Source organism: Megalops cyprinoides, chromosome 5, assembly GCF_013368585.1.
Source record: "Megalops cyprinoides isolate fMegCyp1 chromosome 5, fMegCyp1.pri, whole genome shotgun sequence".
Lineage (NCBI taxonomy): Eukaryota > Metazoa > Chordata > Actinopteri > Elopiformes > Megalopidae > Megalops > Megalops cyprinoides.
In genome coordinates this window covers 24,313,545-24,340,071 of record NC_050587.1, presented here as the reverse complement: position 1 = coordinate 24,340,071, position 26,527 = coordinate 24,313,545, and the positions used below count along the sequence as shown (strand labels likewise).

Sequence of the window (26,527 nt, the reverse complement as noted above, 5' to 3'; positions counted from 1 at the left end):
CTCTGTTGCCTGTGGCCTGTATCCACACACTGCTAATAGTGTGCGTGTGTGTGTGTGTGTGTGTGTGTGTGTGTGTGTATTTGTGTGCGCGTGTGTGTGTGTGTGTGTGTGTGTGTACGCGTGCACAAGAATGCACATATTTTACATCTTGGGATATGAATAGCATTCTTTGATGTGCAATATTTCTGCTCGACCTGTGTCGCACACTGACCTTCCTGAATTTATTTTCAGTATTTTATGCCAGCTCTCAGCGAGTTAGATAACACTCCTGTCATTCTGCTAAATACACGCTTCAGATCCTGTCTGCTGCTGCTAATAGGATCATGTACCCTTTTCTGAAACATGGACAGTCAAACACAGATTTACTCATGTCTTGTTTGGTTTTTTTGTTTTTTTGAGGAATGTTTGAGGGATGGATTTTCTCAGTGGAAGCTGCAGATGTGATCTCATGAATATTTCTTTTCTTGATCTCCTTTTGGCACTGGCCATTTTTTGTGCTCCTGTGTTTGTTCTCGCTGTAGTCCTGCTGGACCCAGTTAAATCAGGGGTGTGCGTGGAGAGCGTGCGCTAGCGTGTTTTGATCAGCGTATCCATGTGACTTTTCTCTTTCATGTGCCTGTGTGAGAGTGAAGTCCCCGGCGCTGAGTTTCTTCCTTTAATTACAGTAGCGCTGCTCAGGGGTCTCTCTCTCTCTCTCTCTTCAGTGTGGACCCTCCTCTGTCAGCCCCTCCCTGGTTCAGGCAGCGTCCCCATTAGCTGTGGCCCAACGCTTCAGCACTGTGCAGTCTTACACAGCGCAATTATACAGAGGGAGATCAAAAAGACATGAAAGCCCTGGTTTTGCGGGGTATTTACTGGAAATGCAGATTATTATTGATGGCTGCCTGTTTGGAAATTATTATTTTTGGCTCAAGGTCATCGTTCAGTCTGCATGGGTGTCTGTTTTCATTTCATCTACTCACCCCCCCCACTCACAAACGTCCCTCCCAAGTCTTTTCATCCAGTCTTCAAGAGTCTTTTGGCACGGTGGAGAGACTTTCTTAACCAGAACAGGTTGCTCTTCCAAAAGTCAGCATAAAAATGAAGTCCCTGTGGTTTCTGGGCCAACGCAGCCCTCAGTGTCCCCCATCACATTCGTCGGTGTCCCCTTTCAGTCTTCAAACTTCTGTCAGAGGGACGTTCAGTGGAACTGTGGGGGCATGACGGTCGCCTACACGATATTCGCCTGAACAGGCCAGTGTGGTTACACCCACAGATGCACAGGTGCCACATGTGTGCCTCTCCTAAAAGCAATAGTATAAACTTTTTCCACTAAAAAACTGAGAAAGATGAACACAGAGGGGGAAAATGACATATTGCCATCACTGACCACAGCAAATAATTATGGACCTTCGCTGCTGTGTAGCCAGAACCAAGCTGGCCCATTACATCCGTTTTTCACTGTAGAGCCGGAACCACGCTGGCTCATTATTCCATTTCTCCACCTCCTGTTATTGGACATGTTATTTGTCCTGCCACAATTTCCCTCCATTACCCTGGCTGATTGAGAGGAACACCACAATTACATCCATTACATAAGTTTAGGTCAGGGGCAGTATCAACTGAAACATGTCCATGTGGCATGCAGTTTTGAGGCTTTAATTGTTGTTTTAGAAAAAAGGCTAAATAAAACAGAGGTATAAGATTAAGGATGCCTTTTTTCTGTTTTGGCAAAAAATTCTTTGTCACTCATAAATACAGTGACTGTCTCCACATGACTTCTGGTCTGCCCAGTAAACCCAGTCCACACATACTGTATGTAATGAGTAAAAGAGATCATTTTTTATTAGAACAGTGTAAACTGGGTGGTGGAGCGAGTGGTAGTGGTTGGGGAGCGGGGCCTGGATATAGCCCGTGTTTGGTGTTTGTCTTCTCCCGCTGGGCCGAGTGAAAGACGAGCGGTCCCCCAGGGCCAAAGCTTCTGCGGTCGGTCCCAGAGCAGAAGGAGTGCGCGACTTTGGGGTCCCCCAGCTGCTGTGCCTCCTCCTCGCGTGGACCTGTTACCTGGCAACTGTCACGGTGCGGAGTGGGGGTGAGGTTCGCCGCGGGGCCGAACAAGGATTCCAGGGTTATGTTGCTGCCCCCCCCCCCACCCCCCGCCACTCTGAGTGGGGGAAAGGAAGCACTTGTCAAGTGCAGGATGTTTTCCTGCCGTCTCTAACGTAAAGAGCCATTATTTGTTTTGGTTCAGCCAGTATACTGTTTCAGTGAACAAACATGAAAATTAAGGAGGGTTGTTTTGTGAGTATTGTTATCCAAGTTAGGGATATTCCCTATCCTGTTTATTTTTTCATAAAGAATTGTAAAGATATAAATATATTTTGAGACTTAATGTCTTTGTCACTCTTCAGCTTGATATGTTGGTACTCTTAATGTATGCGTTATTGTTTTTGAAAGCCCTGTGGTCCCTCAGAAAGCTTATATTGAAGTCAGTGGTAAGTTAATAATATCTCAGCTGTAGCTTTGACTTCACTTTCCTGTTGCCCTTGTGTCAGGGTTGCTTAAGTCACAATGGATATGCTGAATGAAGTTTAATTCATTTACCTTTGATGTCTATTCTACTCTTCAAGTCCTCAAAAAACAAGTATAAATGCAAGCTGGTAGTGCTGGGGGGTCTCCCTCCCCCACCTCCTCCTTCTTAATCCCATCTGGCAGCAGTCTTTCAAGGGATATGCTCCCCCCCCACCTCGTTAGCTTCAGCTTCCTGTCCCTGACGATGAGAGAGCAGGACTAGGTGTGCTTCTCAGCTAGTTCACAGAAAAAGGCCATGTGAGTTTATAGGTGTATGTGTGTGCTTGTCTGTCATTCTGTCTGTTCTGGCACTGGTGTGTGTGTGAGAGAGAAAGACAGAGAGAGACAGAGAGAGGTGGGCACCCGTGCGGTCCCCCACAGCATGTCCCTGTACTGTCAGCAGAGGAGGCTGCAGGGCAGTGAGGCTGGGTTCACTCAGCAGAGAGAGTTATGGGGGACAGAGACATAGGGCTTGCTTTAAACCCCATGAAATTGAGCAATGAGATTATGTGGTTTACAGCTCATTTCACAGCACTGCTTTCTGGCCTTTTATGGTGCCTTTGTATTTACTTGTGTGTGATTGTGTGTGCATATCCATCTGTGTGTGTGTGTGTGTGTGTGTGTGTGTGTGTGTGTGTGTGTGTGTGTGTGCGAGCACTCCCACAGAAATATCTTTTTTATGAACCAGTGGCCTAACGCAGAACATGTGTCTGTGTGCTGACAGCTGTATTTCAAGGCAGACGTAAAGTGGGGACAATATTGTGCGCTGAGAAAATTAAATGCTTCCATGGCTGTCAATTCCCCAGTTGCTCTGGTAATGACTTTCTGCAGCTAGCACTGAGAGCACACCCATGGTAGGTGGTTTAAGAAGTGAACACTGGGAAAATATTTGATGATTTTTTTTTTGTTGTTGCTTTCCAGAATTAGCCCTCAACTTGTTCCCAGACTGGAACCCTTGCTCCTGCTGGCCGCATGGTATTAGCCTTACATGTTACATATACGGTGCACATGCACGTGAGATGCCTGATACACATGTGACTGATGCCTCTGGTAAGCAAGCCAGCAGACAGCCCAATTGCTGCCTATCTGCTGCACAGCTGCCTGCTGTAACTGCGCAGATATGCGCATGAGTGTGTCAGCAAGGACATTCCTGCCAGGCAGCCGCAGTGTCACAAAGTGCTTTGCAGCTGCCATGGCAACGAAACAAGCGGCATACGGAACATAATCACTCAGGCCAGAGAGTAAATGGTCACCTCATCATTAGCAATTAAGCATGCGAGGAATTTACAGACTGTTTTATTAATTTAATTTGATTTGTCTATAATTGCTGTAGCATCGACATAATGTGATTAAGGAAGTAAATTAGTGAAGAGTGAAAGAGGGGGACAGACAGACAAAACAAAAAAACAGGTCTGATCCGCATCAGTCTGGTTCACAATCCAAGTGTGAATGCAAAATTTTCCTGCACCTGCACCAAATTTTTCACCAGGTGGTCTAGGGAGAGTAAGCTAGTTTTGGTATAAGTTAGAGATCTAATGCTTTAATGGCTGAAACAAGCCATCTGCTTATGAATGACATGGGGTCTCTAGCTTTGATTGCGCCGGTTGATGTTTCTCAGTTTACATGGACAGCTGAGAAATACAGCTGGGTTAGGGAAAAAAAGCTTTCCTGTCTGTAACAGTCTACTATGGGAAGTAGCCAGAATCATGAGCCATAATTTTGTCAATTTTATGGTAATTTTGTGTCGGTATCTTTAATGAACATCTTTCTTACGGTATCATAAGTGCCATTAGTCACACAGATTGCACCAGAGGGTGCTAAGATTAAAAAAAAAACATTATTACAGTGGCACAGTATTGTAGGCGATGGAGAGGTGGCCCTGGGTAGCTGCATGATATAAGCGGATATGCGCAGACAGTGTGGTGCGAACGTGACTAAACCAAAGTGACAGCGTTTGGTAGTGAGAGTGGGGTGATATGGTCACGGAGACCTCTGAGTTTCTGCCTCATCTCTCCTGCCCACGTCACTGTAATGTGCCTTTTTTCCTCCCCTGTTAAGAGTGCTGGAGGGCCTGCTTGGAAGCTCACGCTGGAATTTCCATCACCTGAGAGAAATATGATCGTCCTTAATTAATTTCTTTTTCTTTGTATGTATAGTTTTATATCGGTATCAATTCGTTCACTGTAGATAGATAGAAATGACAGACAGACAGACTCAGAATATATAGATATTTGAGTTGTGGCTCCTCGCCACTGCAACGACATTACCAATACAGTGATGGTAAGTGGTGTAAGTTTAGAAACCTTTGTGATTTCTGCAGTGCAGGCAATGTACTGAGTCAGTGGCCTTGAGCTAACTGGAGCATTAGCCCGTTTATATTTCTGTCCCCCCCCCCCCCCCCCCCACCCCTGAGGAGGGTACAGTGGTGTGCCGCTGCCTCGGCCGTTCCCCTTCCCGCTTTGGCCTAATGAACAGAACAGCCTCAGCTGCCCCTCGGATCCCCCGCCAGTGTCCCCATAGTCCTCTGATCAAATATTAATGCTCTGAACTCTGCTCTCCTGCTAATCCAAAGCCAATTAATATTATCTGTCAATTATTTACAGTTCCCGAGGTGCGGCGGCAGTTCCCCGAGGGCTACACGGACCAGGTTTGGAATGCATAATTATCTCCCCCTTCTCCTTCTCCCACCACGGCCTTCCCCCCTCACCCTCTTCCCTTTTTTATTATACTTTCAAACTTCCTGTTTGATCTCTGTGAGGTCTTTGTGAGGTTTTGTGTGTGTGTGTGTGTGTGTGTGTGTGTGTGTGTGTGTGTGTGTGTGTGTGTGTGTGTGTGTGTGTATACATGTATGTGTGTGCATGTGTGGGGCCAGTGACTGTTTGGCTCTGAAAGGGCCCATTGCATGAGTGTAGTGTTTGTGCAACTTACTGACTCGTGGTGGTATGACACTAATCCCTTATCTATCAAACACTAACAAAATCCATGTCAGTTCCACTGACAGATGGAAAAACTCATATATATCCTTAACATTGCTTGGCAGCTTTGATTACGTAGATGAGATATTGACAATGTTTATTTTTTCACCTTTGAGTTAGCAGATTGTCCTGCTGAGATCAAAATTCATTTTTTTTTTCCAGTAGTTTGCAGGAGTGTGTGTGGAGGGGAGCTGCTGCCTGGCCTGTGTTCATCGGTCGGTGTTTGAGAGTTGTAAGAGACCTTGTATTTGCCTCCAGGTGTTATGCAGCGTGTTCGGTTTCTCTGTTCCTCTCCCACGCATGCACACTTTATCTAGAAAAAAGCCTTCCTCTGTTGAGTGGTACAGGGACCAGAGGCAGGCGCACTTCCGTAGAGTCACCTCTCTCCGTTTCCTTCAGAGTGATGGAGTGTGGGGAGGAGAGGAGGAAGGGGAGGGGGAGCTAGTGTTTGAATCCGTATTCCCTCTTATTTGAAACGCTCCTCAAACCAGACTGGGACTTAGTAATCATTTTGTTTGTGTGTTGTTCTCTTTTTCTCTCCCTTCTCTCTCTCTCTCGCTCTCTCTCTCCCTCCCTCTTGCAGAGTTGTTTGATGTGGAAGGAAAGCATTTGTGGACATCTGAGTCTGGGGAGGCCTTTGTTCCTTACAGTAAAGAATCTGTCTCAAATTATTTTGTCTGTGTGGCTTTAGGAACAGGGGTAGGGTAGGGTGAGGGAAAGGAGGGGGGTTTGGGGTTGAGGGGATGAGGGGGGAAAAAGTATGTGTATATGTGGGTTCAGACTGGCTATCTGGGAGGTGGTAATAAATGCCGCTGCTTTGGCTTCTCCTGTAGCCACAAAAGCCAGGCCCTCCTTTATAGATGACAGAGTTGGGAGAAAAGGGGCAGAAAAGGAATAGAAGACACTTAGAGTGAAACGAAGAGTATCCTGACGATCACCTGCCCCTTCCCATAATTCTCTCTGCTTTACTTTTCATTAGTTTTTGTCTTTGCCTACAGGTCAATCAATATGAATTACTTTTACATTTTACTAGTTTTTGGAGTGAGCCATTTGAAGCAGAGGAGTGTTTTGTCAGGCGGAAGTAGAGCCATATTAGTGGGAACACACAGACATATACAGAGGGAAAGTGACACACGCAAATATTTGGCATAAAAGAGAGAGGAGAAACGACTGAGTCTCATTATCTCCCCTCGTCCTCTCGACGTCTGCGTGAGGGATGTGATCTGATATGCAGATGAGCCGTTTGATTCAAAGCGATGGCATAACGAGCTGGATCTCTGCGCTTTCCACCTGCCACAAGCTCGTAATTAAAACAAAGCTCGTCTCGCTCGCCCACGGTGGTCTACCTCTCTCTCTCTGTCTCTCTCTCTCTCCAGTCACCGCCGCCCTCTTTGACCCGCAACCAGGCTACAGTCGCACTGACACTCTGAATCACTTAAATTAGGCAGCTGCTGCATATTTCTGTGGCAGGATTAATGTGACGAGGTGCTGGGGTTTTTTTTGTAATGCGCAAATCAGATTTTTTTGAAGTTGCGATCCTTTGATGTGGCTGCGCCGAGCATTATTTTAACTTCCCGGCAAAAAAGGCTGAGTTTAGTCGTTAATGAGGGGATATTCAAATCGGTGACCTCTGAGAAACAGAGAGAGAGAAAGAGACAGAGAATTTAAAAAAAGGAATGGAAGACAGGGGGTTTTGATTTTTCACACACAGACAGAGGGACATCCTCTTTTTTAAGTTGGCACGCTTTAATGGTCTGACTGGACGTGGGATGCAGTGTTCTTCCCAGCTGCGCGAGTTTGTTGTTCGGAGCCTTTGATAGGCTCAGACAGCAGTGCTCTCTGTAGTCTGCTGTGTCATGTGACACCACCGCGCATCACGTGACTCCCTCTTGATTGCAGCCCCTGGCAGCTGTGTAGCATTGAGAGATGCCTCTCACCTGGAAGGGCAGGGAGTTTTTTTTTTTTGTTTTCTGAGGGGACGGTCTAATTGGAGGGCAGATCTTTTTGTTAACAACTATGCTGCGGTGAAGCAATTGGTTTTTGGCACCAGAAACAGGACTGTTACAGCTACAACACGCACAGATATGTAGTTGAATCTCTTACATATTGTTAATAATAATGTTTATTAAACTATCTCTGGTTAAGAAATGACTGCTCGAGTGGGAAACAGCTACAGCAACCCTTCATAACTGTAGCAGCAAACTCAATACAGCACAGGTAAATGTCACTACTGCATACATGGAGTGGCTGCAGGTGTGTTGTTCAAAAGGCGGACCACCGTTACAAAGCATTAAAACTGGCAAGGAAGAACAGCTGCCTGTACATCTGCTGTTATGACTGTGCAGTTCGTTAAGGGAGACAGAAGGCATATACAAGGGGGGGAGGAGAGGAGGAGAGAGAGAAAAAGAGACACAGTGAGATCTCGTACATCATATATAATTTGTATGGAAAGTTCAGATACATTGTATCATACATTTCACATTTGTAATCCTGCTTTGGCAACACTTTGCACTGTGACATCTTGGCAATAAAATAAAATTTTAGTTTTGGGCAGACAGAGGCATTGATAGAAAGTGAAACAGAAGATGAAAGGGTTTATTCAGTGCCCCTGAACCACTCCAAGGTTAGTGTGTCAGCTACATCATTCTGCTTTGGACTCATTGTCTGGATTCAACCAACATTGTCATTAACCATGACAGAAATAAATGCGGGTGTTTCTTGCATTTAATGAAATTGCTCTTCTTCACACAAAACAGTACGGTGATTTCAGGAAAGGAGAAATTGGAACGAACAAAGCTGTGTTTACTTTGAGGGAAAGTGATACTTGCTTTTAATTGTGTGTCAGAATTATGGACAATTGTTGGTTTAACCCTGTTCCTAGTTTATAGAGATTATGGAGAACTGTCTATGGAAAACTGTCAGTTGTACTATGACACAGCCTTGCATGAAGCAGAAGGGGCATCATTTTGCATTATGAGTTCCAATGCTCAATGCAGTGGCTATGGCTCCATAATCAGAGCCATGGGGAACACCTGATGGACACATCTGCATTATAGGTGTATGGTTTGCAGAGTCACAGCTCTGATTTTCAAACAAGCAGGAAAAGACTTGATCCAGAAACAGTAAAATTCCAGTTTATCCTCGCTGACATCAATGAATAAAATATCTGTGGCCTCTACTGGGGCCGGCTGGTGGACAGTGAATTATTCACTGACTTCCCAATGTGTTGTCATCCCCTGGCTTCTTCATGTGGTGAAAGATTTAAGGAGATTGGAGGGTTAATGCCCTCTCTTGCTGGCTGTGTCAGTGGTCAGGGGTCAGCTGCTTTAATTGAAAATTTGAACCTTTCCTCAAAGGCACAGGGCTATGAGAGAATCATTGATGTGTTGCTGTCTGGAACACTGTGCTGTAGTCTGCACTGTAAGGTGTGGTATTCAAGGGAGATATTTAATGGGTGTTTGCCAGTTTTGTCATGACCGTTTACTCTAAGCTTTGTTTTATGATATGAACAAAAGATGGTCAGCGCTCAGCTGGTTCCGTAGGATTTATTACTTGTATTTTGATTTATTACAGGAGAGTACAGTTACATTTCGTCAACAGTGCTGTCAACAGTGCAGCGCTAAGCTTCTTCTGCATTAAATCTCCTCTGGCTCCAGTTGCAGTAGCACTAGGTTTACATACAAGGCCTTGATTCTGCCCCCCGCCACTGGTTCATCTGAATAAGCCTGACTGATCCCAGCTGTCTGGGGGACCCTATGTCAAAACAAGCCGCAGGGCCTACAGTAGCACAACCACAGCTGGGAGCTGAGAGAGGAGCTGGGAAAGAAAGAAAGATAGAGGGAGAGTGGGAGGGGAGGTGCCTGCTCAAAGCAGAACAGCATGGAGCCCTATCCCAGCCGGGTGGCTTGTAGGGTCGGAGATTATCCTAATTTCTGTGGTGTGAAACAGCTGATGTACGAGGACACCTCTTGGACAGGATGCCAGTCTATCATAGGCCTGCCACCCATAATTAGACATCCAAAATGCCAAGTACTACGGCTGTACTGTGTTATCCTCTGCAGAATTCACACATATGTGTGTTTAAGGTATATTATTGTTGCCATGTAAATACCATTCAGTTTCCTTAAACTCTGAGCAAGCAGCAGAGAGACAGCGGGTGCCGTTTTTAACAGTCTCTGATTGGTCGATCTGGGTTTTAGGGCTTGGCTGGGGACCGAACCGACAACCTTGATGGGGTCAGGTTGGATACACTCCACACAGGCCCACTGAACCGATCCAAAGGTGGAGTCTGTATACTGCCTCTCCACCCTTCGGTGGGAGGTACATGCGTCCTATAACCCACAGTGACCAGGTGGATCTAAGGGCGACTTCGTGGAGCAGAAATAAAAATGACACTGCACCCAACTGGAGGAGAAGGTCGGAAGGTGGCCCTTTGCCGGTCTGGTGTTGGTGTTTAGCGCCATTTCCCTCAAAATGAATCCACCTCTGCATATTCATGTCCCAGCACCTCAAGGTTAAATTTGATTAGATTTTCACGGCAGATGTTCTTATCCATAGCTACTTACATGGATTGCGTTGTTATGTTATAAATTTGTACAACAGGATCTTTACGGAGGCAAGGAAAGATCAGCAGTGTCCCATGTGGGTATTAACCAGCAACCTTTGGTTATGAGGCCTGCCTCTTATTGCTGTGACACTATACCTTACACTGCTGCACCTCAGATAGTGTGTCTTGTGTGTGTGTGTGTGTGTGTGTGTGTGTGTGTGTGTGTGTGTGTGTGTGTGTGTGTGTGTGTGTGTGTGTGTGTGTGTGTTTGTATGCGTATGTGGTATAGATATTTTTGTGCATATGTGTGTGTTTGTCTGTATGCGGTATGCTTGTGTGTGTCCACTTCAACAGCTTGAGTTGGGATTGGTTCTTATTCTCTTTTTGTATCTTGTTTGGTTGTTTCCTCTATTGGACTCTGGATGACAGCAGTCCATTACAGAAGAACAAATGTCATGTTTACACTGAAACTGGGTCATCTGTATGACTCACTTCTATGTATTGTTTTTTTGTTGGCTTCTTTCATATTTTTTTCCCTTTTTTCCTTATTTTCCTCTTTTGTCCCTGAGATTTGCTTTTAAGCACATGAAATAGCATACATTTGTTGTTTTTCTGCAGTAATAGAGGATGCTTAACTCGTAGCAACCACTCATTGAAATAAATGAGACCTCTGGCTCTGTTATTACCAATAATGAGGTCTTAATGTGGTGTTTGCTTGCTGCCTAATAACCAAGTATCAATATTGTGGGCCTCGCTTTTATTAAAGCTTTTCATCACTTTGCAGGCACTAATTTAAAGGCTTTCAGATGAATATGTGAAACGTACTTTGTGGGGGAGGGGCTTTCAGCTCATTAAGATGAGCATGTTTCCTGTGTGGCCACTACAGCTGTCACTGCCTTCCCAGAGTTCCCTTTGACTGGGGCATCATTTATAGTCATTAAAATGATGAGCATTGGGGTAATTCCAATGAAATAAAATGTTCCTTCCTGGAGAAAGAGCAGGGGCTAACATATGTCTGGTACAGGAGGGTGTTATGAGGTGCACATTAGGGGGAAAATGATGGAGGGAGAGTTTCGACACCATCCACCTCCTAAAGTGTCTCTACACTTTATTTTTGTTGAAAATAGAAAAAGGACTTCGGACCGGTGTCAGTAGAGCCAAGTCAGGGTTCCTTGACTTGCGAGGCTGGGAGAAGTCAGTGAGCCTTGCGTGTCCCCTTTGAGAGCAGAGCATTCTGGTCCGGGCCAGAATATGATGTAGCTGAGTTGAGCTGAGGGGCTGGGTCAGGCGTGTTTAATGGAGGACGGATCAGGGGTCTGGGTGTGAGGCATCTGGACAGGACGTGGTGCAGCCCATGGAGGTGACACTGGAGGGTCAGAGCCTGCCCTGAGTTTCAGCGGAAAGGGGGTTGTAGAGTGCTTCACAGCTCTGCAGTTAAAGGGCCGGTTTTGCCGCAGGGGGCAATAAAGCAAGGCATATTACAGCTCTCTGACCTGTCCTGTGGGACAAGGGGAGGGCTGGTGTACACGCCTCCTCCCTTTTTCAAAATGTGCTTCCTGTCCCAGTGGCTTCCATTCGTGCGCCTCCATGATGATGGACGATCGTCGCTCTTGGATCGTCTTTATGAATCGTGATGCATGGGCTCGTTAAAGCAAATGGCCTGGTTGTTTCGGGAAAGGAACCCCTTTGAGCTTCGTTTGAGGTGTGAAACTCTTGGTGAAGGCCATGCTTCAGGCAGGGGTAGTGGGTATTGAGTATTAAGATTATATAGAATAGTTTCACAGAGCCAGATTTGGGAGTAGTCACCATTAGTCTTAAAAGATGTTGGTTTGTGTACATTATTAAATTGTTAGTGTGGTTAATATATACACTAAATTTGAGTTTTTTTTTATTAGTCAAATTAGTTAAATCAGTGGATAGATACACTGCTGTGGAAAATGGTTTCATTTCTGGGTCCTTCATATTCGTATTAGTAAGGCCATTTAGGCCAAATCTGTTCATTTACTCATGTAGGATTGTGTGTATTTATGGATGTGTTTTGCATGTACAAGTGTGTGTGAATGCATGCGTGTTACTTTGTGAGTGTGTGTGTGTGTGTGTGTGTATTTGCATGTGTGGGTGTCTATTTGCATGTATGTGTTGTGTGTGTGTGAGAGAGAGAGAGTATGTGTTTGCATGTGTGTGTGTATGTGTGTATGCGAGCATGTGACCGTATATCTGTGTATATGTGTATTTGTGCTCTCTCTTTCTCTGTTTTGGCCCTCTTGCATGTGACTGTGTGAGTAACTGTACTGAAAATTTCTGAATGCATGGTCAATGTTTGTCACTTTGATTCATCACCACATCTCAGGCCACCCACCCCACTCAAAGCCTGCTTTTCTACAGGACATCATTGCAAGGATTGGCTGTATGTCAGTACAGAATGCACAGCAGAGGGGAGAGACAGATGCTGATTGGTGGGTTCTGGGTTAGGGTTCCTGTAACTCACTCTCCAAATTGGAAGTGACTCAACATTGACTGGAATCACACGAGAAATTAAAATAACCAACCTCCCCCCCTTATATTAGTCACAGGCCCTTACACTCACTGACACACAGCAAGTCTGTACAGCTCTGGCCTTGGTTTCTCTTGGCCTATTGCTCATTAGTGCTGTTTCGTATTTGCTTGGCATATGTCCCCTTACAGGGCAACATATATTGCTTATATTTTAACATGTCACACATTGACATACAATAGATGAATATATGATGAAGCACTTCAGGTTAGCTGCCTAGCTCAACTCAGTGTCCTGGGATTAAAATGTTCAAACCTGTAGTTCACTATTCCCATCCATGTTACTGAAGCCTAGACAATATTAACTTTTGTCCATAGTTTTGACAAATGGATAACTGAATGTGCTCATTTTTTCCTCACAGACATAGTGTGGGAAGTGTTGAGAAATCACCAGAATAAATAAACAACAACTTTTGCTTGCATTGATAAACAGGCAGCTTACATTGAATTGTCAGAGTCAGAGTTCAGGAGAAGGCGTCATCTGAGTTCATGCCTCTCTAACACAGCAATATAGGATGGATCTCTGCTGTTGCTTGCTCTAATTTATCCCCTTTTGTGCCATGGTAAGGTAAAAGACATGAAAACCCATTTCATTGTGCAGAAAGGGCAGTCCACCAGGAAAAGGGATGTGGATGTAACGTTGTCAGATGGTTGCCTGGGCTCTGGCTGTGCGAGCCCTTGGTGGCACCTGTTTACAGACGAAGTGCGCACTCCCCGCAGCATCGGGGGTGTGAGGTGTGGGGGCGTGCCCAGTGCCTCCGAGCTGCTGCCATCTGTTTCTGTGGCAACCGGTGACAAAGCTTCCACCCGAGAAGATCCCGCTGGACTCCAGACAAACCTGCTACCTGCTCCAGCGAGCTGGCCCCTGGGGAATCGCACGGGAGTCTGATATCCCAGAGTTCACATTTCTCTGTGGCAAATGTTGCGTCACTGCCCTTCTCGGTCGGTCGTCTCCCCGCTTCCCCCACCCCAAGCTGGTTTCCCGCTCACTCCCAGCTCCATCCAGCTCTTTGATTTGTGGGTACCCCCCCCCCCCCCCCAACACCACTCCCAAACCCTAATCCCTCAGCCCCGCAGCTCCAGGGTAACAGCTGAGACAGAGGCAGCGACACCCAGCCGGCACCGCCCTGCCTCCTCCCCCCTGTATCCCCAGGGCAGCTGGGGATCTCTCTGTAGTGCCCATATGGTCAGGATGCATCCCTGAGGACCTGTTAACACTGGGGACCCCCCCCCTTCACCCCAAACCATCCCCCAACTCCCCCCGTCCTGTCCCCCTCCACCGACACCTTTTTCTCTACTCACTCTCTCACCTCTCTGTCTGCTCCGCCCTCCTCTGTGTCCCTTTTCCCCAGCCAGGCCACGCCCTGTTATGCGGTGTGGAGCAGTTTATGCATTGATTTACTGGTCCCTGTAGGTGTGTGAAGGATCCCCCCCTCTCTCTTCTCTCTCTCTACAGGAAACCCTTCGGGCGGTCTCCAGGTTCTGTTTCCCCTTCTGCACTGACAGGTAGGTTCTCAGCTCTGGCTTTACGAGGCTCCTGGCTCTTTCATTGTGATTTACCACCCCCAGCCAGGGGGGGTCAGAGCTGCCCTGGCCATGTCCTGATGCCTTGCTCGTAAAGTGTGCCTAATCTTATCCACAACATGAATTCGTTCCAGTAACAAGTAATATATCTGGACAAGTAACAAGTATTATGCTCCAGATGTAATCCAGTTGGTTTATGGCCAGTTCTGGGCAATTACTTTTGCCTGTTTCTTTTTTTTTAACTATACAGTTATGCAAAATCATGCACAGAAGCAAAAACACTAGGTCGGTACACTAGATAATTAAATTTTTTTAGGTATAAAACACCAACAGCAGATGCAAGAGAATATCTTCTCACCTTACCTATGTAAATATAGCAATATTCTAATATTGACATATTAAAGGTTGATGTATTGATATTATTGTAATTAAAATTAACATAATAATGGTGGGTGCTCATATAGAGCTCAGAAACTGAATGCTAGCGCCCTCTGCAGACGACACACAAGTATCTCGCCTCCTGTTTTTTTTTACAGGCTGATTATTATTAAGTAATAGCATACCAGTGGTATTAATACAAAAATTGATAAAATGAAGACTTTACAATGAAGGCATTCAGAGATGATGGGTTTATCCTTCTGCTCACCCTTGGGTGGTGTGTGGGGGGGCTGGGTGGAGCGGGGATGCTCATCAGTCAATGACTTCAGTAAATGTTCGGCTGTCCAGTGTGAATGGATGGAGAGAGAGGGAAGAAATCTTCAGTACATCAAAGGGGAAAACAAATTTGCAGTTTAATGAAACATAATTTGAATTCATAAGTACGAGACTAACTGAGCTTTCCAACATTTTCAATCTCTCTTCTTCACAGTGTAATAATAATAGTAATACTAATAATAATAAAAAAATAATTACAATCATAATAATAATCCCTCCATCTCTCAGGTTGTCGGTCAGTCACGTGGGGCAGAATTTCACCTTTGTTTTGACGGACATCGAGAGCAAGCAGAGATTCGGGTTCTGCCGTCTGACATCAGGAGCTCGCAGCTGCTTCTGCATCCTTAGGTAAGGTCTGTGTGTGTGTGTGTGTGTGTGTGTGTGTGTGTGTGTGTGTGTGTGTGTGTATCCAATGCATTGTGGTCTTATAACAGTATTGAACTGAGTGAACTGAGATATACTCGATTAATGGAACAAAAAAGCATACACTCTATTGTGTTGGCATGCTGGAAAGGTCTTTTGGCCAGGAAACTGGCTGATTTCGTGGTATGTGAATCCCTGGGGTCTGTACAGGTGTGTTCTGATTGGAGACCCTCAGTAAGGGGTGTGGTCCTGTGAAAAGCCCCTCCTCCCAGGTGTTGCTGCATCAAAAGCATGGGGCAGCTGTTGGAAGGTGAATTATTCATGTTTACGAGCAGCATACAAGCTGTTTGGGCACCAGGGATGAAGCTCATGTGTACAAGCAAACATGCTCGGACCAGCGGACCTCGGGGTCAGTGACAAAATCGTCGCTGGGAGGGGGATTTAGGGGTAAGGGAGGGTTTAGGACAGGGATATCTGCCCAAATGGGGTGGAGGCATAGGCTGAGAGGAGTGGCATAGCATGAAGGAACCACGAGATCCACCACAGGGTTGGCATCTTATAATGTCACCAAATCGTCCCTGTGACCATTTTGTGATTTCATCAGAAGAAAGTCACCTGTGGTCATGTGATTGCTGTGCACACGCTCAATATCCTTTTAGCAATCAGGGCAAAGTGCAGTGTCTGTGTTTTGAGCAACTTGGACATGGGCTGACCCACCCTTTTGCAGTACATACTGTTGTCCTGTGCAAAAAGATATAATAAAATAACAAATGAAAATGCCAGTGTTCTTCAGTGAAGTCACACAAGTAAGTTAAACGTGTTGCGTGCTCTGCCCTGGTAGAATCTGGCTGTAATAACACCCTGAAGGCAAAGGTCATTGGTGTTCAGTCATCCTCAAAGTTGTTTTGTAAAGTCTTTCTTTTTCATATGTGTCCAAGGATGGAGGTCAGAGCTCTGTTTTAACCAGTACAATCCAGTATTTTACTCTGGGTGTCTGAGTGAGGCCAGGAGCTGTCTTCTCTCTCTCTCTCTCTCTCTCTCTCTCTCTCTTTCTCTTTTTCTCTCTCTCTTTCTCCCCCTCCCTTTTTGCTGAGGGTGTGAGTGGAGGTTTGGGTGTAATTGAGCGGAAACGTGGATGGATCAGAAATTTCTGGAGGGATTAGAGGAGAGCTCTGAGGTGGCGCTCCATGCAGCCTATGCTGGAGCAAGGGGAGGGGGGGTGTCTGCTGGGAATGAATGTAGTTAGCGTGACCTCTGACCCCTCCAGGGCTGCTGACATGGAAGGCGGCCAAGAAGCGCTCACAGAGGGCCTTTTGTTAATCTCATTGGTGGCTCCCTGTGAACTCCAGGCGGTGGAAAACGGCAGCTGAAATCCGTGGAATGCAGGGCGCTATTTTGAAATTTCCCATGCCTTGGAAAGAGGGGCAGCCCTGAAGCAGTGATGAGCTTGTCCATTTATGTCTATGGGCTCTGCCAGCAGGGGGAGCTCTCCCGTGCAGAGGGGACAGTAAGAGCCCTTTTTGGGGGTATGCGTTTCTGTCTGTGGGCCAGCAAGAGTGGCAGCACCTGCCTGTTACACCAGCACTCCAAGTGGGAACCTAGGGCCATTCCTGTGCATCTAGCCCTTTTCTAGATACACATATGGTCAAACACATACATATGTGCACATGCACAAAAACACATAAATGTAAACACACACACATGCACACACCACAAATACAGAGAGATAAACACACCTACACACACATGGATATATGTGTATACGTACTCCAACATACACATGCACTCACCTCTGGGCCCTGTGTTTAAGAGAAAAGTGATAACTTTATATATTATTATGTTTGTGCTCATAACCTTTGCTAGCAGTCTGCGTTGTTAACCTAAGTGACATTGTGGAACAAACCGAAGAGAGTTTTCATTTCATTGTTGGCCTTCCATTGCATTCCAAGTTCTCCATTACAGAATTCAGACTGCAGTACCCGACACTGCATGGAGATGATTCAGTTTTTCATTAAAAAAAAAATAATAACTTTGTTTGGGTTACTGAGATTTTCCAAGATGCTACTCATTTGCAAGAGCTCTTATGTGACAAAATGCAGCTTGTTTCCAAGCTGTCATGAGAATATCAGCATGAGAATATTAGCATTTTTTTATTGTTCCTCTGTGTAACACACTCAGTTCAGTTTCTGGACTCCAATTGGCTTCATTTAGCATTTTCTCCGCTACAGGCATTTACAATGGCCAGTTCACACAGAGCCTGCAGTATTTATAATGGAGCACTGTTTAATGGCAGCAGGGTCCTCCAAGAGTGAAATCTCTTGACATTTAATATGTGTTTATGACGGATATTGCTATGTTTTAAGGCTAAGCTTACACAGCGGGGATATGTGCTGAAGCCATTCAGGTGAAACGCTTCATGAGTACCGCAGCAGTAACACGGCCAGGAATAGAACAACATTACTACACCTTTCTGCTGCCCCTGCACACAGCGCGCGCACACACACACACACACATACTCATACACACTCACACCCTCTCTGCCAGACACACATGAACACACACAAACACTCTCACACACCCATACACTCAGGCATGCACACACACTCGCACGCTCACACGCACACAATTGTATACCCACGGCCCTTCTCCTCGACATGTATTGTTTATCAAGTGTAGTGGTTCGACCTTGTGTAAATCTCCATTCGGAACGCTCAGAGAGTTAGCCCCTGTGTCAGCGCTGTCGAGTTTGGCTCCTGATTATGCGAGGCCTTTGAATTAGCGAGTCGCTCTTTCGGCCTCCCGCACGCGTTCGCGGCGACCGGGTCGCGGGACCCAGTCATTGATCCTGACATTTATGCCCCGGCACATTTTACTTTTTAATGAGAGAGTTCTGAGAGCACCCTCGCCCTCCCCAGGGGAATCGGCGAGCAGTAATTGGAAAAACTCTGCTGAGCCGCGTCGGAAATCAACATCCGGTTCGCACCAGATTAAACCGACGGTCTCTGCGAGCGTCTGCAGCCTGCGGAGTCATCTCTGCTTTGTAAAAAAAGGAAAACATTTTGGTGGCGCTCTGAAGCAAAAAAAAGGCCAAAGGGGTAATGACACGGTGAACATTTGGTAACGTTGCAATGTTAGGTTGCAGTCACACTACCTTAACTTCCCCCAGAATGTGTGGATCCTTGCACAGTAACACAGAGCAAAGAAACAGTTACAGTGAAATTCACTGGTATCACAGCTGTTAGTTACTACAGTTAAAAAGTGCTACCAACATTTCTCAAAAGTTCAACTTCTGCAATGAGGAAAATGGCTTTTAATGTTTGTTGATGTTTTACAGTGAACTTCTGATATTGAAGGGGTGAAATCTGATTGCGTAGCACAGTAAAGGAGCAGGTGAAGCAAAGTCGTCCTTTTTAGCACACACCGTAAAGCTGTGAATGTCCCCCAGTCCATCCTTCCAGCTGGGGTTAGCACGGAAGCCCTACATGGCGGGTGTCATAGTCAATTTCCGCACAGATCTGTCCAAGCGTTTGCAAGTGGACCTGGCTTAATCAGTTCCCTGCGTCCTGTGTTGAAAATGTGTTTTCTTTTTTTGTGGGGAAGTATGTCGGAACAATAAACTTGAGACAGAGCAGACAAAGGCATCTGGAAGCACTAGTGTGGCAGTGGTTTCTTTAACTTCTAGCCAGTTACAAACCCTGTGTGCACATTTATATTCTACCTATTACTCCTGTTTTAATGCCTTCTGGCTGTCATCTGGGATGTCATAACGAGCTGCGTTTCTAATTCGGAAATCTCTGCTCCTTTTATGATGTCACTGCTGTCGTTGCAGGGGTGACGTCTGTGCTGTCGTTGACAGGGTTGGGTACATTAAGTGCAAAGCACACAGGAATTGTGTGAATAAACTGCAAATTTGGCATATAAGCAGTTACACTTTTGTTACTTTTGAGTGTGGGTTCTGGTCTCACTCATCAAGTGGCCAAATATTATCAGCTCTGTGTGTGTGTGTGTGTGTGTGTGTGTGTGTGTGTGTGTGTGTGTGTGCGTGTGTGTGTGTGTGTGCGTGTGTGTGTGCGTGTTCGTGTGTGTGCATGCATGTCTGCATGTGTGTATGTATGTGTGTCTGTATGAGCACTTCTTGGTAGGCAAGTTAGCTGTACCCAGGTCAGTGCACAGTGCTGCTTCCGGTGGACTTACCTGAGCCAGGACAGCATGTGTGCACTTTTCACTCACTGCCAGCAGCCTGCTGTTGATTCCCACTGTGCAGTGTGATACGTTGTGATTGGGTGGCAAGGATGCACAGTCCCCCGTCCTGTTGCATGACAGCCTGTTAAAATACAGTATTACTTCCTCCTGACCCTGATGACCCCAGCGTTACTGTCCTGTACCAGTGCACCAAACAGCGTTACTGTCCTGTACCAGTGCACCAAACAGCGTTACTGTCCTGTACCAGTGCACCAAACAGCGTTACTTTCCTGTACCAGTGCACCAAACTGCGTTACTGTCCTGTACCAATGCACCAAACAGCATTACTGTCCTGTACCAGTGCACCAAACAGTGCCACTGCACCAAAGAGTTTTACTGTCCTTTCTCGGCCCCCTTTGGCTTTTGACCCTGGCGTGTGCTTTGGAATGGCTGCTCCATCAGCTTTAAATCGAAGTTGCCTCTGAGCTCAGAGCCCCCCCCCCCCCCCCCCGCCACCCCAACGCCTGCTTTCCCTTCCTTTGTTTAACCTTTGACCCTTGAGAACGGCAGTTAATCAGAAGTTCTGTGGCGAGCGGCGCAGGAAGGGGAAGTGTCGGCTTGCAAATGAAACAAGTGCATGTCACAAACCATAAATCCACAGGCCGGCGGACCGGCGGGGCCGCATGTGGCGCTGATCAACGGGGTGTGAAGTTTTAAAGCCGGGGCCCGACACCGGCCGTCGGAGGGCTGCTGGGAGGACACGAGCGCTCATACCAATCCCAGCTGTCTGCGGGCGGCGACTCTCATGGGGCTTTAATGGGTTAAAACATGGAGAAATAATGAGAAAAGACAACACAAACACATTTTATATCCGCGGTATTCTTCAGCTGTGACATGCGCCCACTGATGTCCCGCCAGCAGTGCTGTGTGGCAGGCGGGGAAATGGTGAACGTCGTATAGTGTTGAAATGAGTGATTGATATTCATCTTGGAGCTGCTGTTGGAGTGAATCGAGCGCAACGATGTGGAGAAAGATGTGCGTTGGACGTTGGATGGAGCTGAACAGGCTTTGACACAAAGGACAAAGGGGCGATGTTGCCTGGAGCGATTGGTGGTTTTTTTTTTGACCGATACACACATGCTGCTGTCTGCCAACGGCAGCCCCTTTTTTGAAGTGTCTGGACAAATGACCAACACATGTTTCAGATTAAATTAGTCAATTAACTTTCAATTCCACTTTGCTTTTACTCCCTGCTGTGGCTTTTATTTATTTATATCTTTCCCCATTGAATTTTGCAAAACAGATGTTTTTCACATTTGAACAAAGAAATGCCTTGATGGTTGAAATAAGGGTTGAGGGCTGAAGACACCAGATATGGCATATAAACATTTCACAATAATTTCATTTATCTGTAACACAAATCATCTGGTCATTGAAATGATTTGTGTACTTTATATTCAGATTTTATGGTGCAGTTTTTATGTGTAAACTGTGCAGACAGGAGGGGTGGAGCTCTGGTTCAATACTGGTTGAATAGAGCATAACACAGCTGCAAAAACAGTACCTTGACAACAGCATTGCGATTCTGTTGTTCATTTTGCCTAGAGGACACCATATGTAGGATGACTTGCACAGTTTGCCTTTCAGTTTGCACATGTGAACCTGTTGGCCCATTTTTGATTTCTTCACTTGATATTTTCACTTCATCCTCTGGGTTTTAGGTGACTTCTCATCCCTGGCGTCGTGTATGACATGGCTTCTCACAGCGCAGGCTGAGTGTTGAGGGCGACGGCAGGGACTTCACTGTTTTCTCATTTGTCTACAGCTTTCTCCGTTTGCTCGGTCTCGTGTCAGTGATTCTGGAGCCTCAGTTCTGTTTCTCCTTGGGGACTTTCAGAGTTAAACCCATACATTTGGCATAATCCCTGAAATGGAACGCAATCCCAAAACCAGGTAAAAACCCGGTAAAAAGTCACCCATCCATAAACTCTAAAGTATAAAATCTATGTCACTTGAGGCTTTGATGCAAGACATGGTAATCCTGTCGACTGGTTTATTTACCCCACTTCCTTATTTTCGCAGGACACAGACAGGGAAGGGCCGGTCTCCCGTAAACAGCAGTAGCACAGAGAGGAAAGTGGGATTACATTTATCTGGTCCTGTAGGCTTATGCTCAATCCTCTCTGATTGTTTGCGTCCTCTGGCCTCGGTGAGAGCTCACCAGCCGTGGCATCCGCAGCCCGTGCCTCGCAGCGCGGTGCGCTAATGAGTGCGTGTGCTAAGCCCGAGGCATTCACGCCTGAACGCAGGCTGCGGTTAATGAAGGAGGCAGCTGCAATCAGCCAGTCAGCTGGCTCAGGTCTCTTGTTATGCAAATGAAGCTGCTTCCCTGGGAACACCTCTAGAAGCGCCCCATGCTTAAACCCCCTTGTCTCAGTAACGAGGGGGATGCTGCACCTCGCCACCAGGCAGATTCCTCCTCACCCTCCACGCTCTGAATCTGGGGCCACCGGGGCTTTTGCCGAAAACGTTTTAATTAGTCTGAAGGCATTAGTGTTGGCAGCACCAGGGCGAGCAGTGACCGCAGTCACCAGGTGGAGACTGTCCCTCCCTCGCTTCCTGGGCTTGGCTGTTTCAGCATCTCTCTTTCTCTCTCTCCTTTCTCTCCGTCTTCTTTGCTCCCCCCCCCCTCTTCACTGCCTCTCTCTATCTGGATCTGCCCTGGAGGTCAGAAGAGGAGTCTCTGTGGGCTGTGGTGGCACCACTCTGTATTCTGCCTGTGCAAGCTTACTGAAGGACACTCGTGCAGTGAATTCTCATTGAGCTGCTGCAGCGACCCCATGCCCCTGTGGTCAGATCACCGTAAGGGATCTGCTGTGACGTGCTGCTGTTAAACAAGTTTGTCTTTGTTTCTCGAGTGGCTCAGTTAGTTAAGGCACTTATTCCAAGCGCAAGAGTTCTGTTATTGCAGGTCGTAATCAGTCATTGTAGGTCGTTTGCCAGCATTTAACAGGAGTCTGCATTGGAGTAACATGTTTGGCTCTTTTCCATTGGAGTAGTGGGTTGTATCAGCCAGGGTCCCCTCATCCTGCTGCCATGGTATTCTCTAACACCTTGTCAGCTACCTGCAGTCCAATACATGCTCCCCCCAGGTGCACTGTGAAACATGACAGTTGGCTGTATGCGTGTGTATCAGAGAATTGTATTTGTTGCATTTTAGCAGACATATGGGGGTGTTGCAGTGAGGCAAAGTTAACGTAATACCATTTGCGATTTCAAAAGGGAGAAAAACGGGACAAGCATATAAAGGACAAGTTTGTCTTTGGCTGCCATTGAGGCACCATGGGGAAACTAGCTAAGTCATACTGGCCTAGAATGCTTTTGTGGACGTATTAGGTTACCAATTTATCGATTAACTTATGATCAACCATTGCTTGGACTGTAACAGTTTATCAAGACTATTGATTCATCAGTTTGGATTCTGACAAGTCTCAGTATGTGTGAATAATTACGTCAATGCAGTTTTAATGTAGATTGACCTTGCCTGGATTCGATTTTGGCGTACCTTTTTTGCCTTCTTTACAAAGACATAGTCATATGGCTGCCTCTTTCAATAAGATGGTCATAATGGCACATAATGACAGTATAATTAAACTGTGACTATTGTTTAACCATGATTTAAGATGGTTTCAGAAGGTTTTGTGTACTGATTGCTTTCCTTTTTTGTCTTGATTCACAAAGAAACGTTGAATCACAACAGATGTCCTTGTCTATATCCTATAATAATTCAGAGTATTGCTATACTTATTGTCTCTTATGCCAAAGGTTTAGCTCCCTGGTCTGCCTCGTTGTTTCCTGTAAATTACCTTGTGCTCTTCCTTTTCTTCAGCTATCTCCCTTGGTTCGAAGTCTTCTACAAACTGCTGAATGTACTGGTGGAATATGCCATCAAAGGCCAGGTCAGTGTGTGTCTGGTGTGGTACCACCCTCACATCACATCTTAACATATAAAATCCCAAATTTAAGGATGTAAATTTAAAAAATATCCCATAGCAAAATGTATTAGTTGCTTAAATGTATGCATCTTGATAGTTAGTAGAGTTAATCATATGAAATGTTTAGTTAACTGCAAAGATAAAAGCATGAGATGTATAATATATAGGAATATTTTTAAAGCATGTTTTAATGAAAGAGGGAATAATTCATGTATTTTGTCATGTATGGCTAATAGTTTTAGATGTATTCAACTACATTCCCTGTATGGTAATTGGCGTTTTAACCATATATGAAGATACTGTAAATCACTCCATAAGCCAGTGTTGTTTTGCCATTTTTTTCAACAGTAAAACAATGTGTTTGATTTATTGTATTGATTAGGGTTAATTAAATTATTCTCAATACATATTCAATTACCTTCCCTGTGAACAGGAATGGAGACAGCTCTGTGAGCTCTAGTTTAAAACTGAAGGAGTGCCTCAAGGCTAAATGCTTGGTCTCATTTTGTGCTGTAAAACTGCTAATGGTCTCTGAGGCCTAGTGAAAATCGCAGTGCAAGCTGTTTTTATTCCAGTCATGTTTATAATGATGACATACCATGATGGACTCTAGACAGAACTTCAATGCAATTAGACAATTGTAGACATTATACGTTCATCCCAGGAATATGTACCTAATCAAAATGCCTTTGCTGGTAACATCAGTTCACAGAGTCATTTACAGGAATGGATTAGTTCTGTCATATAAGGCTTCAGTCCTTTGAAGCATTCCTTATTGCCCCTGGATTAATCTTTAGTTCAGTAATTAGGCATCTTAGATGTACAGGTCTGGTTCTGAATCCCTGCTCAACACAGTATTTTGACTGCGATAGATTTAATTAATAAGCATTCCTCTGTAGTGTGTGCATTCGGAAGTCTCACAAAAAAGTACTCCTGATGAGTGTGTGTGTGTGTTGCAGGACAACCAGAAAAAGGAGCTGTTGGAGACACTGTATGCACTCCCCATTCCTGACCCTGGTGTACCAGTTCATCTTAGTGTGGTGAGACTGACTGCCCTCCTCTTTCCTCCCCTCTGTACTTCCATCTTTCCATTTCTCTCTCTCTCCATCCCTCCGTCTCATCTCTGTCCACCCCAGCTCTCCATCTTGCCATTTTTCCCTCTTCACCTCTCGCTCCTTCGCTCTCTCCCCCCTGCTATGGGAAGATTTCAGTCCTTACAAAATATCAGAATTATTTTCATAAAATTCACCAATATGTAAAGCCAGGTGATGCCCCCCCCGCCCCTTGTGAGTATGGGTCACTGTGCTCCCTTCACCCCCGTCAGCCTATCCTGATGCTTGCAGACAGGTGGCAGTTTGGGCTTCCTGCCCGGTCAACGTTGGGTTCACTGCCCAACCTTCCACTGCCACCCTGCAGTGCATCATGGGGGTAGCAGCGAGACTGTCCGACCCCCGGGGGTTAACCTGCCTGCTGGGCCTTTGAGGTGCATGGTGGGATATTTTGGGCTGTCTCGTGCCGTTGGTTTGAGGGAATGCTGCTTGCCTGGCTGTCTGACGCGGGCTGGTTTCCAGGGGCAGTAGAGCGAGCAAAGAGTGTCTGAAACATTCAGGAGAGACAGCGCTCTCTGAGCAGGCTCAGTGGAGGCTCCAGGGCGGGGGGACGTGGCCATCAACCAATCACAGGGCAGCACTGAGGATGCGATTTCTTACTAGGAGCCATTCCCCATATCTCTGTCAGGTCATCTATCTCCCTACCAGTACCTTTCTCGTTTCCACTACCTGTCCTTCCCCAGCTGTGGACTGTAGTGTGGTGTAGCTGTGAATGAATTAATGAACTTGTTTGGCAGAAAATGATAATATACATCATATAATAGTATAATAATGTGTGTGCAGCTGTAAGGTGTTCCTTTTCCATGTTTCTCTTTCCTTCGACTCATGTCTGCTCCTACTTTAATAGTTTATATGAAATACAGTCTGTCCTGTGGCAATTACTTTGTCACAAGCACCATATCAGCTCAGATTTAGCTGATTGATTTGTTGATTACATTTTTTAAGAAGTTTGAACAGATTTGTGACAAGACAGGAAAATGAGTTTTAATACTGTATATTCTCTCTCTCTCTCTGCCTCTTTAGCACTCTCACTTCACTGTGCCTAACATCAGGGAACTCCCCAGCATTCCTGAAAATGTGAGTCCCTTTTACTTTTTTTCCCTTCATAGTTGACATTAGTTTTTAAAACTTGTCAGTCATGCAACAAATAATGATGGGCTTGTGCAGTGAGTGGTTATCAGTGACGCCTCAGCTCATTGTTACCAACAGCACAGGAGAAAAAACTGACACTGCATAAATGCAGATATAATTATGAGTATGAATATGTATATAGACACATTGACACTAATAACCCCATGAAGCACAGCACCTGGGGAGGTCGACTGAATCTCCAAGCTTGTGGCACTGCAAAAACTCAAAGCGTTCATCAGACCGCTGAGCACCAAGTGTTCCCTCTATGGTTACCCTCCCTGCCTTTTAGGTGTACGTCTTTATAAAGACAGGGAGAACTCTCAGAGGTTGGCTTTCATATTTGTGATGCACCAAGGGGGAGATGTAACAAGTCAACTGAAACAACAGTTACATCTGAATTATAGCTCGCTTCACCCTCTAACTCCCCATGTCTGTGCCTCTGGGGCTGTGGAAGATACCCTTGTCTGTCTGGCCAGGAGAGTGAGTTTTTAGAGATTCCTTTTATGCTGGAAGTGCAAGCATTCACACAGAGCTGCTTTTCACTTTTTGGTATTGACCGCATCTTGCAAGTGTAAAGAAAAGCAAAATGCACAGTGCTTTAGGCTGAAGAATTGATTTTACTTACTCTACAGCTGAATGACATTTGTTCAGTGTTTTACATCAGAAAATGACACGTCATGCTCTGTGTGTGTGTGTGTGTGTGTGTATGTATGTATCTGTCTGTCTGTCTGCCAGTCTATCCGTCTGTCTGTATGTATGTATGTGTGTGTGTGTGTGTGTGTTTGCGTGCACACGAATGTCAGTGTGCTTGAGTCTTTGCATGTGTGTCAACAGGGCCTTTACAGACTCCTCCCACACATGAACTTAACACACAGGCGCACATAG

The 26,527-nt window shown here is 45.7% G+C and overlaps 1 protein-coding gene across 2 annotated transcripts in view; it reads left to right on the top strand.

The window, feature by feature from the left end:
* LOC118777513 (DENN domain-containing protein 1A-like) overlaps nt 1-26,527 on the top strand; it is a 60,625-nt gene that overhangs the window by 8,530 nt on the left and 25,568 nt on the right. For both annotated transcript variants that reach the window (XM_036528523.1, XM_036528521.1), the window contains exons 3-8: nt 5,154-5,197; nt 14,081-14,130; nt 15,091-15,210; nt 23,297-23,366; nt 24,362-24,442; nt 25,535-25,588. In XM_036528523.1, coding sequence (XP_036384416.1) covers nt 5,154-5,197; nt 14,081-14,130; nt 15,091-15,210; nt 23,297-23,366; nt 24,362-24,442; nt 25,535-25,588 — 419 coding nt within the window. The remainder of the gene's footprint in view (nt 1-5,153; nt 5,198-14,080; nt 14,131-15,090; nt 15,211-23,296; nt 23,367-24,361; nt 24,443-25,534; nt 25,589-26,527) is intronic.